Here is a 14,106-nt window from a genome sequence, read left to right on the forward strand (position 1 = left end):
TCAATAAGATATTCAAAAATGAAACTTTAACTGCTCTCACATGGTTTGTAGCAATGAAGACTAATATTATAGATTTTGATCAGACAATGGAGTTGATTGTGCAACAAAGTGAGTGAGCAGAAGAATTATTGACAGAAGGAGAATTGAGTCTTGAGTTTTGGTCAGTGGCGCATGATGGCAATGCTCGCTTTGGTGTGATGACCACCAATATGTCATAAAGCTATAATAATGTTTTGAAATGTGCTAGAAGTCTTCCAATTGAAGCATTGGAGGCATGAACATTTTATAGATTAAATAATTTTTTTTGTGAAAAGACAAGAAATTGTGGGAAAGATGACATCATTTTGTACTCCCTCTGCAGATGCATCTCTATAAACTAAGGTGGATATACCAAAAGCATGTAAATTTGAGGTATCAAGATAATGTGTATGAAATCTGTGTGGATCAGGAAAGGTTGTATCAGGTTGATTTGGAGAATATGACATGTACATGCACTCACTTTCAAATGGAAAAAATTCCTTATGCCCACGCAATTGCAATGTTTTGAAAAATCAATTATGATTTCAATCAATTGTGTGATCTTTGGTGTACAATAGTGGCATATAGACAAACATATGCAATTGGATTCTATCCTCTTAAAGATAAACTCTATTGGCCTAATACAGGTGTACGAGTTGTTACACCTATTGAAAGGAACAACCCGATCAACCACGTTCAGTTCGTATACGTACAAAAATGGATAAAGGAGAAAGTGGTACCTATGTCTGTTGTAGATGTAAACAATCAGGGCATAGTGCCAGAAAATGTCTAAACCGACCAATTAACACCCCAACAAGCACTTCAGGAAGTAACAATCCAAGGTGAACATTTTCACTACTTGTAAAATTTAAGTATTAGTATTGATAATTGTCTTTTATTTTTTGGTATTCTATATGTATTAATTAGTCATTTTAAATTTTTACATTGTTTAGCCATTCTTAGTGGAAGTTGTGGTTAGTGCCCATGTAATAAAGCTAACTTGAGTCTAGGTATATATTTTGTCTACGTAGTTTTATTATTTTTCTTATGAAAATTGTTTTCATTTGCTCTGACACTTTTTGTACCAGCAACTCCAGGGATAAGTGCTAGAACTCACCTTCCTTTTTTACTTCCAGCAATGTGTTGGGATACATGGTTAGTTCCGGGTAAGCACTCCCATCCCATCAATTATATGCACTAGAGATATAACATTCAGTTTTGATTTGAAGTGACAGCAGAATAATCAAGTTTCTTATGGGATTGACATTTGCATGTGACTACCTCACCAAAGTGTCATCAAATCTAGTCGTTGGTGATATCATTTCATTCGCCTTCACAATGTTCAAGCAGAGAAAGATATCTCGAACTCAGGAGTGCTTAGCTATTGATTTTTTGTCTGGTATTTGAAAGTAGTGGTAATGGTTATTTTCATTTGTTTATTTAAAATCATCAAAAGGCATGCAACAAAGATATTCTCGTCTGTGATAATCTCCATAATTTTCTCATTGTACTCAACCGCCATTGTTGGGCATTTAATTGCACTACTGAAACAACTTAGGTATCATGCAAGTGTTTGCATGGATTATAGTCTTACATTCGATAGTGGCTGGGAATTTGTTCCAAATTCTCGCATACCTCTTGATTTATTTTACATGTCAAAGACATACTTAGCAAGATGTTTGAGTAACGACCTTGACTTACTCAATACTATACTTAGAGCTTATTGTTTTCATGTATTAGACAAGTCATGCTATTGATCCCTATATGCTGACCTAAACTGAATGATTTATTTTTAAATTTACTAGTTTTTTACATCTTTGGGTACATGTAATTACTGCTTGTTTCATCATGTGACTAAGTCTCTGGTCAACTATACTTTTTATATGGGTTCTTTGTTGCATTTTGCAGTGGAAGAAAAATTATATGAGGAGACTAAGAGGAAATGCCGAAATATGAGGTAGAGATCGAAGTAGAAGTTTTTTTGGGAAGACAAGATGGATATTCTCTTTGAATAGTACTCGATTTTGGCTGGAGCCTCACTATCTTGTCATTGGTGACAATCTGTTTTGGGTGAGGCTGTCTTGTTGCCTTTTAGTGAAGTCATTCAGCTCTAGGCTTGTAAACTATTACGATTGATAGAAACTACTGATATATTCATGTTTAATGCTTCAATATAAACCCTTGTTGCCCAAACATTATTTATGAGAATGCTATTGGTAATTGATTATCGTTGATGTTATCTAATTGTCTCGCCTTTGATGTTTTGGCTTTGACATCAACACTACATGATCTTGTTTGGTTACTGATTATCTTATTATCCAAAAGAGCTCTAAGTATAGTACTCGGCTCTAAATTTTATTTCTAAATTCAACAATTATTTTTTCATATATTTTTTCAATTAAAAAATATTTTAAATCAATAATAAAAGGAGTAAAAATGGTAAGAGTAAAATTTTTAATTAATTAATATAATAATTTTATATTTTACTATTTTAAATATAAGGAAATAAAATGTGTACCAATAAATTTGATTTTTGAAGACTAAAATAAAAATGTTAAATATTTTTAATTTATTAAATATTTTCAATCGATAATAAAAGGTATTAATTAGGTAGGAGTAAGGTTTTTAATTAATTAATATAAGGTTATTTTATATTCTATTATTTTAAATATAAGGTAACAAAATTTGTACGGATAAATTTGATTTTTAAACTCTACAGTAATTTTTTTGAAAAATGTTTTCAATTAATAAATTTTTTCAATCGATAATAAAATGTGATAAATAGGTAAGAGTAAGACATTTAAATTAATTAGAATACATATTTTATTTTTTATTATTTTAAATGTAAGGTAATGAAAAGTGTGCCGATAAATTTTATTTAAAATAAAATTTTTAATTTCTTTTTCAGTTAATAAATATTTTAAATTAATAATAAAAGGTGTTAAATAGTATGAGTACGATTTTTTATTCATTAATATATTTATTTAATAATGGATTATTTGAAATATAAGGTAATAAAAAGTGTACCAATAAAATTTATTTTTAAACTCTAAACTAAAATTTTCAAATTTGTTTCAGTTAATAAATATTTTAAATCGATAATAAAGGGTGTTAAATAGGTAAGAGTTGTCAGAGTGGTTCTGTCCACTCTTATAGGCTGTAACTTTCTGCACCTAACAGATCGGTTTGTTGGGTGTATTGGCTAGCTGCTGTCATGGTATCAGAGCTAGACACACCACGTCCCGCGTTCAAATCCTGTGAGAAGAGGTCAAGAATGGGTGGGGTGGGTGTCAGAGTGGTTCTGTCCACTCTTATAGGCGGTAGCTTTCCGCTCCTAACAGATCAGTCTGTTGGGTGTATTGGCTAGCTGATGTCATGGTATCAGAGTCGGGCACACCACGTCCAGCGTTTGAATCCCGTGAGAGGCGGTCAAGAATGGGCGGGATGGGTGTTAGAGTGGTTCTGTCCACTCTTGTAGGCTGTAACTTTCCGCACCTAACAGATCGGTCTATTGAGCGTACTGCCTAGTTACTGTCAAGAGTAAGATTTTTTAATTAATTAATATTCTATTTAATAAATTTTTTTTTAATATAAAGTAATTAAAAGTGCACCGATAAATTTCATTTTAAAACTCTAATATAAAATTTTCATATTTTTTTAGTTAATAAATATTTTAATCAATAATAAATGGTTTTAAATAGGTAGGAGTATGATTTTTTAATTAATAAATATACTTTTAAATAATTTATTATTTTAAATATAAGGTAATAAAAATTGCGCCAATAAATTTGATTTTTAAAGTGTAAAATATTTTTTTAATTTATAAATATTTTAAATCGATGATAGAAGGTACTACATCGATGATGATGTGGTTTGCATGTTATATTTTAAATCGAGGGTTTTTTTCATTTAATGATGTGGCATCCTACACGGGTGATGATGTGTCGTTCAACTCACCGAGTGCTAATTTGTCATGATGCTGTGGGGATACGTACTCGGTCAAAGCCTACGTGTCACTTTTGACTTTACATGTGTTCAATTGACCGGTCAAAGTTGATTATTTTTCTAAATAAGTTCAAAACTTCATCATTTATCTAAATATGTTAAAAAAGTTGGGTAAAAATGGCAAAAAATGTAGAAAGGGAACAATGAACAGAGATTTGTTTGTCGCTTTGGACTTCTGAAATGGGTAAATTACCCTGTGAACTTCCATGCTTGGGGATCACTATGTGCCATGGCTAGATCAAGAGCTTAACACCTTCATTGGTCACGGTACTAGTCTCCACTCTAATGTGTGTAGCAAGAAAATACACAATTGAAAGATCATGATTAATCACAGCTAGATGCAACGGAGAGTTTCCATCTTTATCATCTACCACGTCATAAAATGACACAAAAACCTTCACGGTCAGGTTAACTATTATGTGGATGCAATACCTATTATTATTGATTTAAAATATTTATTAATTAAAATTTTATTATAGAGTTTAGAAATAAAATTTATCGTTACACTTTTTATTACCTTATATTTACAATAATAAAATACAAATAAGTATATTAATTAATTAAAAATCTTACTCTAACCTATTTAAGACCTTTTATTATCAATTTAAAATATTTATTAATTGAAAAATGAGTTTAAAAATTAAATATATTGATACACATTTTATTACCTTATATTTAAAAAAAATAAGTATATTAATTAATTAAAAAATCTTACTCTTACCTATTTAACACATTTTATTATTGATTTAAAATATTTATTAATTAAAAAAATTAAAACTTTACTATAGTGATTAGATATAAAATTTACCGATACACTTTTTATTATTGTATATCTATAATAATAAAATATAAAATAAATATATTAATTAATTAATTTTTTACCTATTTTACACCTTTTTATCATCTATTAAAGATATTTTCTAATTTAAAATTAATTATTAATTTTTTTTAAGTTTTCAAAAAAAATTTTGTCAGAACACTTTTCATTAAATATAAATAATATTTAAATTTTTATTTTTAATAAATTAGAGTTAATGAAAAATGTTATGAAAAAAATATTTTTGAGAACAATATAAAATTCACTTATTATTTTTTAAATTAGAAAATGCTTTTCGGCTTCTATATTCAACTCTTAGTTGTTTAAGTAAGGAGGGTTAGACAACTCTATGTTCAACATGAACTTCAACTTCAATTTCAATTTCCTCCTCCTCGTCGTGGTGTTAACATAGCATATGCTATTTAAAAATATTTGAAAGATTGAAAAATTGAAAATAAATTATTTAGTATCTCAGTTGATAATGCTGCATATAATGATGTTTGTCTGAGAGTTTTGAAAGAAGATTTTTCAAGAAAAAAGAAATTGGTTTGTAGTGGGAAGTTATTTTATGTGCGTTGTTGTGCTCATAATCTGAACTTATTAGTCCAAGATGTTCTTGTTTAGATTAAGGATATCATTGAGAATGTGCATGAGAGTGTTAAATTCATAAATCTTTATGAGGCTAGACTTCGTACTTTTTCTGAAATTTTACAACGACTAGAATTAGATGAAAAGATGATGGTTATTGATTGTCAACCTCGTTGGAACTTCACTTATAACATGTTTTCTTCAACATTAAAATTCAAATATGTATTCCCTATATTTAAAGTTAGAGAACCAACGTATGATTGTTTGCCAAGTCTTGATGAATGGGAAAAGGTTGAAATGGTGTGTGAGATTCTAGAAGTTTTTAATGTAGTTATTAATATAATTTCTGGGAGTGATTACCCTACATCTTATTTGTACCTTAGTGAGGTATAAAGGGTAAAAGAAGTTCTGAATTTTTATTTTACAATTGAATATGTTTTCATTTGGACAATAGTTAGTAGAATGAAAGAGAAATTTGAGAAGTATTGGGGTGAATGCAATTTGTTGATAGTTGTTGTTGCAGTTTTGGATCCAAGGGTCAAAGGTTGATCGAAATGTGTTTTCTAGAGATATATTTTGAGGAGGAAGCTACGATGAATATAAACTTAATTTGACGCACCTTATATGAGATTTACAATGAATATGTATCCTTATATAATGTGGATATTAGAAATGTTGATTTTCAAGACTCCATGAATTTAGATCATGGAGAAAAAGGGAGAGAAAGCCATTGGGACAAAACTGGAGGAAGAAGGGTTATGGACTTGATTTCTAACCCTCCCCCTAAAGCTTTATTTATAGATTTATGAAACTACTATATTACAATAATACACCTGAACTTAGGGTTTAGGGTTTTGGGTTTAAACCCTAGAACTTTAACTTAATTACATCAATGTCATCTGTATGAGATGACCCTTTATTTACTATCCTGCCATCTTGTATGTGGGCTTATGGGCCTTCTCCTTGATCTGTGGGCCTTGAGCCCCTTTTCTACATCTCTTGGTTGCTTGGGTCTTCCTTAGTCATATGGGTTTGGGCCCCTTTTATAATATACTTGGATGTGTGGGTCTTCCTTGGTCGCGTGGGCTTGAGCCCTATCTTCCAACACTCCCCCTCAAGTTGGGGGTGAGAGAACAGCATGAACTCCCAGCTTGTTGCAAATGATGTATAAAATCTTTGTATAAATTGGCACATCTTCCAATATGCCTTCACCTTCCAACACTCCCCCTCACGCTAGTGCACTCATTCATGAGGCCACCCTGGCATAATATTAGTGAGAGTAAATCACTCCTAGCCTCTAAGACATTGTTCCATACTATAGTCTTAACACATGCTGGATGTAGGGCACACTTTGTCTTCTGTAGGTAGTGTGTCTATTGGCACTGCTCTGAAGTGTCCACCTTCACCACCGTGGCCCTCCATATGACAACAACTATCAATTGGTAGAGTAATATATGACATTAATGGGAGGAAGTAACATAAATGTAATAATAAGTTCCTTCGTCATGGACTTCCAACCACAAATATTTTTGATATTTTTTACGGGGATGAAGTTCGTCCGTCATGGACTTTCAACCACAAATATTTTTTATATTTTTTATGGGGAAGAAGTTCCTCCGTCATGGACTCCCAACCACAAATAATATTGATATTTTTTACGGGGATCAAGTTCCTCCGTCATGCACTCCCAACCACAAATAATTTTTATATTTTTTATGGGGATCAAGTTCCTCCGTCATGGAGTCCCAACCACAAATAATTTTGATATTTTTGACGGGGATGAAGTTCCTCTGTTATGGACTCCCAACTGCAAATAATTTCGATATTTTTGACGGGAACAAATAAATAATGGTATGAGGCTACCTCTTCTTCAATAATAATGTCTCATCAAAAGAGACACAATAACAACAGCTGAAATGGGCTTGGGCCCATTTAACACGAACCAAAATAATCCTTGTAAAATTGACCCATGAAATAATTCAATGCACATATTTGTACCAAATAATATGCTGACCAAGGAATAATCTATCAATCCATCAAAAATAATAATCAAACTAGAGAAAAACATTACCAGGTCACGCCGAAATATGTATAAAAATTGGGCACATATACCGAGGTAGAAAATAAGTGGCCGAGTCAGGTTGACCCGGTCCAGGTTGACCTGGACCGAGTTGATCCTAGTTGACTCGGTCTAGTAGGTGCAAAAAAAGTGCCCTCAGGTTGGATGGGAATTTGGTCCGGTCCAAGTTGGGTTGGAACGAGCGTGGGATTAACTCGGCGATTTTCGGGTTGGAGCTAGCCCTTGACCCGAATTTAATGTTTCATAAGTTAGGAAGCATTAAATCTGGAACATCTTCATCTTCTTCTTCCTCAACCGAACAACGGAAACAGAGTAAACTTTCCGAATAACAACAATTTAGCTTATTAATCGGCAACAGAGAGGAGTTTCCAAAAAATCTTTCTGAAGATAGCCAGCAGTAGTAGTGGCAACAGAACGTCTTCTTCCCCGTTGCCAATTGGTTTCCCTATTTTGTCATCCAGAAACGGCAATCACGGCATCGTCGTCCTCCGACGGAAACCAAGTAGCAGAAATGGTAACTTCTACTAGAGAATTTCTAACGCCAGCGAGCAAAATCAGAAACTAGAAACAACACTAGGCAGAGGCTCATAGTAGATTGTTTTCTCCGAAAAAACCAACAAGATTGTCATTCACAGCAGAGATGACAGACCAGCTTGGGTGCAGCCGATGGAAACTCGGAAACAACTATCCAACGCAGCAACAAATTAGTTTCCAAAAAAATAGAGTTGACGATGAAGATGAGCTAGAGGAGTTTCCCGTAATAGAGGAGACTTCCAAAAATAAGATTTGTAAATTAGCCACTTCCAGAGCAGAGACGGTCTTCTACTGAATCACCGGCACAAAATATTCTCATGGATTTCATGGCTGGCATGACTGTCTTCCTTGCGATGGCGGTGCGACCGCAGAACTAGGGGAGCCAATGGTCAGGCTAAGGAAGTTTTGGCATGCAGCGCAGAACAAAAACTTTCGACGGCAATCAGACAACAACGAAAATAAAATTCGAAAGATAGATGGGAGAGATAACGAAGAGGAAGGCAATACGATTTAATCAAAAGAAGCAAAAAAACAATGCACGACTACTAAGAGATAAAAGAAAAAAAAATCTAATAACTGACGAGAATGAACTTTGAAAACCCATAGTGGGAGTCTTGAAAATCAATGCTCTGATACCATGTTGATTTTCAGGACTCCATGAATTTAGCTCATTGAGAAAAAGGAGAGAAACCATTGGGAGAAAACTGGAGGAAGAAGGGTTATGGAGTTGATTTCTAACCTCCCCCTGAAGCTCTATTGATAGATTTATGAAACTATTGTATTACAATAATACCCCTGAACTTAGGGTTTAGGGTTTAGGGTTTAAACCCCTAGAAATTTAACTTAATTATATCAATGTCATCTCTATGAGATGACCCTTTATTTACCATCCTGCCATCTTGTCTGTGGGCCTATGGGCATTCTCTTTGATTTGTGGGCCTTGAACCCATATTCTATATCTCTTAGTTGCATGAGTCTTCCTTGGTCTTATGGGCTTGGGCCCATCTTCTAATACACTTAGATATGTGGGTCTTCCTTGGTCATGTGGGTTTGGGCCTTATCTTCCAACAAGAAATAAAGGGATTGCTTCAAGTACTAGCTCTATGGGTGTTTCTAGAAGTCATAGGTCATATTCTTCATCAAGTTCAGGTTGGTCAAAGTTAATGACTTATGTGAAATAAGTGGAAATAGTTAATTTACCAAGGTCACAATATGATTTTGATGTTTTAGAATAGTGGAAAGTGAATCATATTAAATTTTGGGTATTATCTAAGATGGCAGTAGACATCCTTATAATTCTCATATCCACAGTAGCTTCACAGTCTATCTTTAGTACTAGTGGTAGAGTAATAGACTCGTATTGTTCTTCCTTGGCACCAAATACAGTTCAAGCTACAAACTTTGCTTATGTGGTCTAAGTAGCAATCAAATATTGCTTTGGACTTCTCCAAAAAATGACCCTTTCCAACTAATAAGAAGACGTATCTTGATGTCAACTTTCACAAATCAAGGTAGCCAGTAAAATCAGAAACTAAATATGTTGTCACTTCCAGATGATCAAATCAATTGTATGTAAGTTTGTAGTCTTTAGTCCCCTAAAGGTATCGCATAACTTTCCTTGCAACTTTCCAATGGTCCAAACCGGGATTACTTTGATATTTGCCCAACATTTCCACTGCATATGCTATATCAGGTCTTGTGCAAATCTGAGCATACATTAAAATCCCAATTGCATAAGATTATGGAATTTTTTTCAGTTGTTCCCTCTCTAAATTATTTCATGGACCCTGTTCCAAACTTAATTTGTCACCTTTGACAATAGGTGCAACACCAGATGAGCAATTATTCATACGATATATCTCTAGAATTTTATTGCTATAGGTATCTTGAGACAATCCTAATGTCCCTTGGGGGTCTTTCTCTATCATTCATTATGCCTATGATTAGGTTTGCTCATATCCTTCATATCAAATTTCATCAAGATAAATCGTTTAACCTCTTGAAGTAATCCTAAATCACTGGAAGCAAGTAGAATATCATCTACATATAGGACTAGGAAAATTACTTTTCTCCCACTGGCCTTATGGTATATACATATATCCATGATATTCTCCATACAACCGAAAGAAGAAATAACATCATGGAATTTAAAATAGCTTAGACAGAAGGCTTATTGTAGGCCATATATATATATTTCTTAAGTCTACAAACCAAGTGATCATTCCCCTCTGAAATGAAACCTACAGGTTATTTCATGTAAACCTTTTCTTCTAGGTCTCCATTGAGGAAAGTTGTTTTCACATCTATTTGATGTAACTCCTTATCATAATGAGCTACTAATGCCATGATTATTCAAAATGAATACTTCTTTGAAACAAGAGAGATAATCAATTTCTTCCTATTGAATAAATCCTTTGGCTACAAGTTTTGCCTTATATCTTTCAATATTGCCTAAAGAGTTTTTTTTTGTTTTAAAAACCCACTTACAGCCAATGGCATTCCGCCCTTTAGGCAATTCAACAAGATCCTAGACTTGTTTTTAGCTATTGAATCTAACTCTTCCTTCATGGCATCATTCCATAATGTTGATTTATGTCCACTCATGGCCTGTGAAAAAGTATTAGGATCAACTTTAGCACCAATCTCCATGTCAGAATCTTGAAGGTACACTTCATATTCTGAAAAGAATGTAGGTTTCCTAACTCTTGAAGATCTTCTTAATGGTACTTCAATATTTTCAGGTTAAGAATGTTGAGTAACTGGATCTATAAGAATATTTTCGTGATGAGATGGTTCTTCAACTAATGGTTGTTCTTGAGTTATCCAACATTTCCATAACTCAAATGGCATTTTGTAAACCGCCTTGGTTGGAACCCTATTGAGTATATAAACTGAAATTTTGAGAGCTTCACTCCACAAAGACAATGGGAGGTCAGAGTTACAAATCATACTCCTCACCATGTCCATTAATATTCTGTTTCTTCTTTCAGCTACACCATTTTGAGACGGTGAGCCAAGCATTGTGTATTGTGGCACAACTCCATGTTCCTCAAGAAATCTTGCAAAAGGACCAAGCAATTGTCCACTTTCAGTGTACCTTCCATAATATTCACCACCTCCATCTGACCTCACGATTTTGATTTGTTTGCATAATTGATTCTTTACTTCTACTTTATAGACCTTCAAAGCATTTATTGCATCACTTTTATCATAAAGCAGATAGAGATACATATATCGTGTATGGTCATCAATAAAGGTAATGAAATATTTCTGACCATTGACACATGCATCATAAGGCCCTGAAATATCACTGTGTATTATTTCTAAGACTTCAAAAGTCCTGGCACATTTCTTGTACTTGTTAGTTTTCTTGTACTTCTATCAATGGAGATATGACCTAATCTCTTATGCCACAACATGGAGGATTTTCCATTTATAACACTACACTTAATGCCATCATTAATACCATGCAATATCGTAAGACTGCAGTGAAATGAAAGGTTTAAAAGAATTTTGAACAATCCTTCATCTAAAATTCAATTTTCAATAAGAGGCATAGAACTCTTTTATTGAATCCAAAAGGTGAAAGTCTTAGAACTGAGATAAGGTTTCTAGAAAAAGATGGAACATAGAATGTCCTTTCAAGGTCTAATACAAAGGTAGTATTGAGGACAAGTCTATAAGTTCCAACTGCCTCCACATGTGAACCAATTTTGTTTCCTGAATAGATGGAGCATTCACTTAGTGTCGGTTTTCGGTTGTTCAAGAAACCCTGCATGGTGTTGGCAACATGGATTGTTGTACTATAATCAATCCACAAAGTGTTATAAGAAGCATGAGTCATATTAGATTCAAAACACACTAACGATATGAGATTACCTTTCTTTTCAAGCCAATGCTTGAACTTGGGGCAAGTTTTCTTTATATGTCATTTCTTCTTGCAGAAGAAACATTTGGCACCGCCCTTATATTCTTTATTAAGAAGCATTTTCCCTTCCCTTTCATAAAAGGTTTCTTGTCTCGAGTCGTCAAATACGCACTTTCGATCCTCTCCTGATTCAGCCTCCCTTCCTCTTGTACACACATGGTCAAAAGATAATTAATTGACCATTTCTCCTTATGTGTGTTATAAGAGATTTTGAAGGGTGCTTATTCAGACGGAAGCGAGTATAGGACGAAGTGGACCAAAAATAACTCGAACATCTCAATCTCCTTCGATTTTAGATTTGTGGCTATATCATGCATCTACATGATGTAATCACACACCCTCGATGCCAGTAAATTTCATGGATCACATTTGGGTTATCACGGTGCTCACTAATATCTTATCGGAAGTCTCAAACTGTTCCTGAATAGCTTGAAGATCTTTCTTTGCTTTGGCACATTCAAGAATGGATCCACGAATACTCTTCCCAATATGAGACTAAATAAACATTAAACCTAATCGATTGAATCGTTCCCAATGTTTAAATGATGTTTTCTCAATTTGGGTACTGGATTCCATGGGATTTGGAGGTTCATCCACTCAAAGTGTCAAGTCAAGATCCATGCACCCTAATAACAGAAAATTTTTCTCTTTACACTCAATATAATTTTCTCCATTTAGGGGAATAATAGAGGAATCAAGGTTTGGAATAGACAAAGTTTGAAGAACTGTAAAGTAGACAACAAGCTTACCAAACATGTAATGAAGCCAAAAATTTTTGAATATTTACCCATGTAAATAATTCAAACGAATAAATAAGCGTGTCATTATAATCTTTCCCGTGGGCATAGATTATAACACATATGCGATTTATGTCTCTTTATGATGGGACCCAAAATTTTTTTTATAAAGGAATATTCTACGCTTGTGGACAACTAGAATCTTAAAGTAATTGTTTCCCTTCCTAATTAATCACTTAAATATAATATTTACCCTGTAGGGCTAAATTATTATATCTGCATGATTAATCACAATTTTTTATGTCATTAACTTTATGTGAATAAATTAATGTCACTAGACATTTTTATAATTAAGAATGTTGGGGCAATTACTCAATTATTCAAATGCATACAAAAAATATGACATAAAAATAATTGACTAAAATTTATGTCAATTATCAATTCCTTATATTTAGGTCAACTTAAAATATGTATAAAAATGAATTAAGCCTACAACCTAAATAAAAAATTTTACAATTGAAAAATTAACAAAATAGGCATAGTATACAACTATATATGCATGCACAATCATTTAATTCATATGAATTAAAAGAGAAATTTCATAAAAACAGATTTACTAATTTTACTACAATTAAAAAATGTATTAAATGTGTATTCAACGATAATACATGAAGGACAGTGGGCCTAATGATCATTGGTGTCAGAATTGTATCCACGGGTTCGAATTCCCGCTGGCTCAAAATTTTGAATTTGTGAACTGAGTCGGGTTAGCGAGTTGTGACGGGCAAGCCGAGCCAACTCAACTTGTCCTGCCATGATTCAACCCATCCGCGCACCCAACTTGACTCGAGTCGACTCAATCCCGACTCATTATTTAATTGAAACTGAACTTATGTTTCATTTTTTTCTTTCTCTATTATTTTTTTATTTTTTCACGAGATGGAGGTTGTCTTCAACCTCCAGCCACGCGCAGAGAGGCTATTGATGGCGGCGACTGTCACCCCCCCCCCCCCCCCCCCCCGTCAAACGTTAACCGTCGTCTTCGGTGTCACTTGCGCACCTTGCTCTGATAAGCGGCACTCGTTCGCCACAGAGCCCCGAGAACACGACGGATGAAGGGAGTCGTCCGTCGACGCATCCAACGCCACTCCGCGCATGTTGCCAAGTTGTGAAATGCTGGCCGACACGCGCACAGAGCACAGAGCTTGGCTCTCTTTTCTCAGCTAAAATGAAGCCATGATCAGAGAGGAAAGCTTTGATACCAAAAATGTAAAACTTCAACTCAAGAACTTCTTAACATAGATGAAATTCATAAAAACTGAAACAAAAAACGCACCTCTCGTCACGGCGATCAATTTTTGGAGATTGAAGATGTCTCGTCTATCACAAAGGTTCATCG

At 33.9% G+C, this 14,106-nt stretch overlaps 1 protein-coding gene across 1 annotated transcript; it reads left to right on the forward strand.

Moving 5' to 3' along the window:
* The first annotated feature begins 4,229 nt into the window (after positions 1 to 4,229).
* LOC137943592 (zinc finger BED domain-containing protein DAYSLEEPER-like) lies at positions 4,230 to 5,821 on the forward strand. The gene is made up of 3 exons (XM_068789062.1): positions 4,230 to 4,290; positions 5,316 to 5,386; positions 5,465 to 5,821. The coding sequence occupies exons 1-3, from the start codon at positions 4,230 to 4,232 to the stop codon at positions 5,819 to 5,821; spliced, it is 489 nt and encodes a 162-aa protein (XP_068645163.1).
* The last annotated feature ends 8,285 nt before the right edge of the window (positions 5,822 to 14,106 follow it).

This window comes from Aristolochia californica, unplaced genomic scaffold, assembly GCF_029961685.1.
Source record: "Aristolochia californica isolate CCGP_79_NKW_82.1479 unplaced genomic scaffold, dmAriCali1.0.hap1 SCAF_11, whole genome shotgun sequence".
NCBI classification, from domain to species: domain Eukaryota; kingdom Viridiplantae; phylum Streptophyta; class Magnoliopsida; order Piperales; family Aristolochiaceae; genus Aristolochia; species Aristolochia californica.

Excerpts from the sequence above, each read along its gene's own strand:
- LOC137943592 (XM_068789062.1), top strand. The coding sequence starts at position 4,230 with ATGCTTGGGGATCACTATGTGCCATGGCTAGATCAAGAGCTTAACACC. Across the intron at positions 4,291-5,315 it reads TAACACCTTCATTGGTCACG|TTGATAATGCTGCATATAAT; the intron begins GTACTAGTCTCC and ends TTAGTATCTCAG. Across the intron at positions 5,387-5,464 it reads TTTCAAGAAAAAAGAAATTG|ATTAAGGATATCATTGAGAA; the intron begins GTTTGTAGTGGG and ends GTTCTTGTTTAG.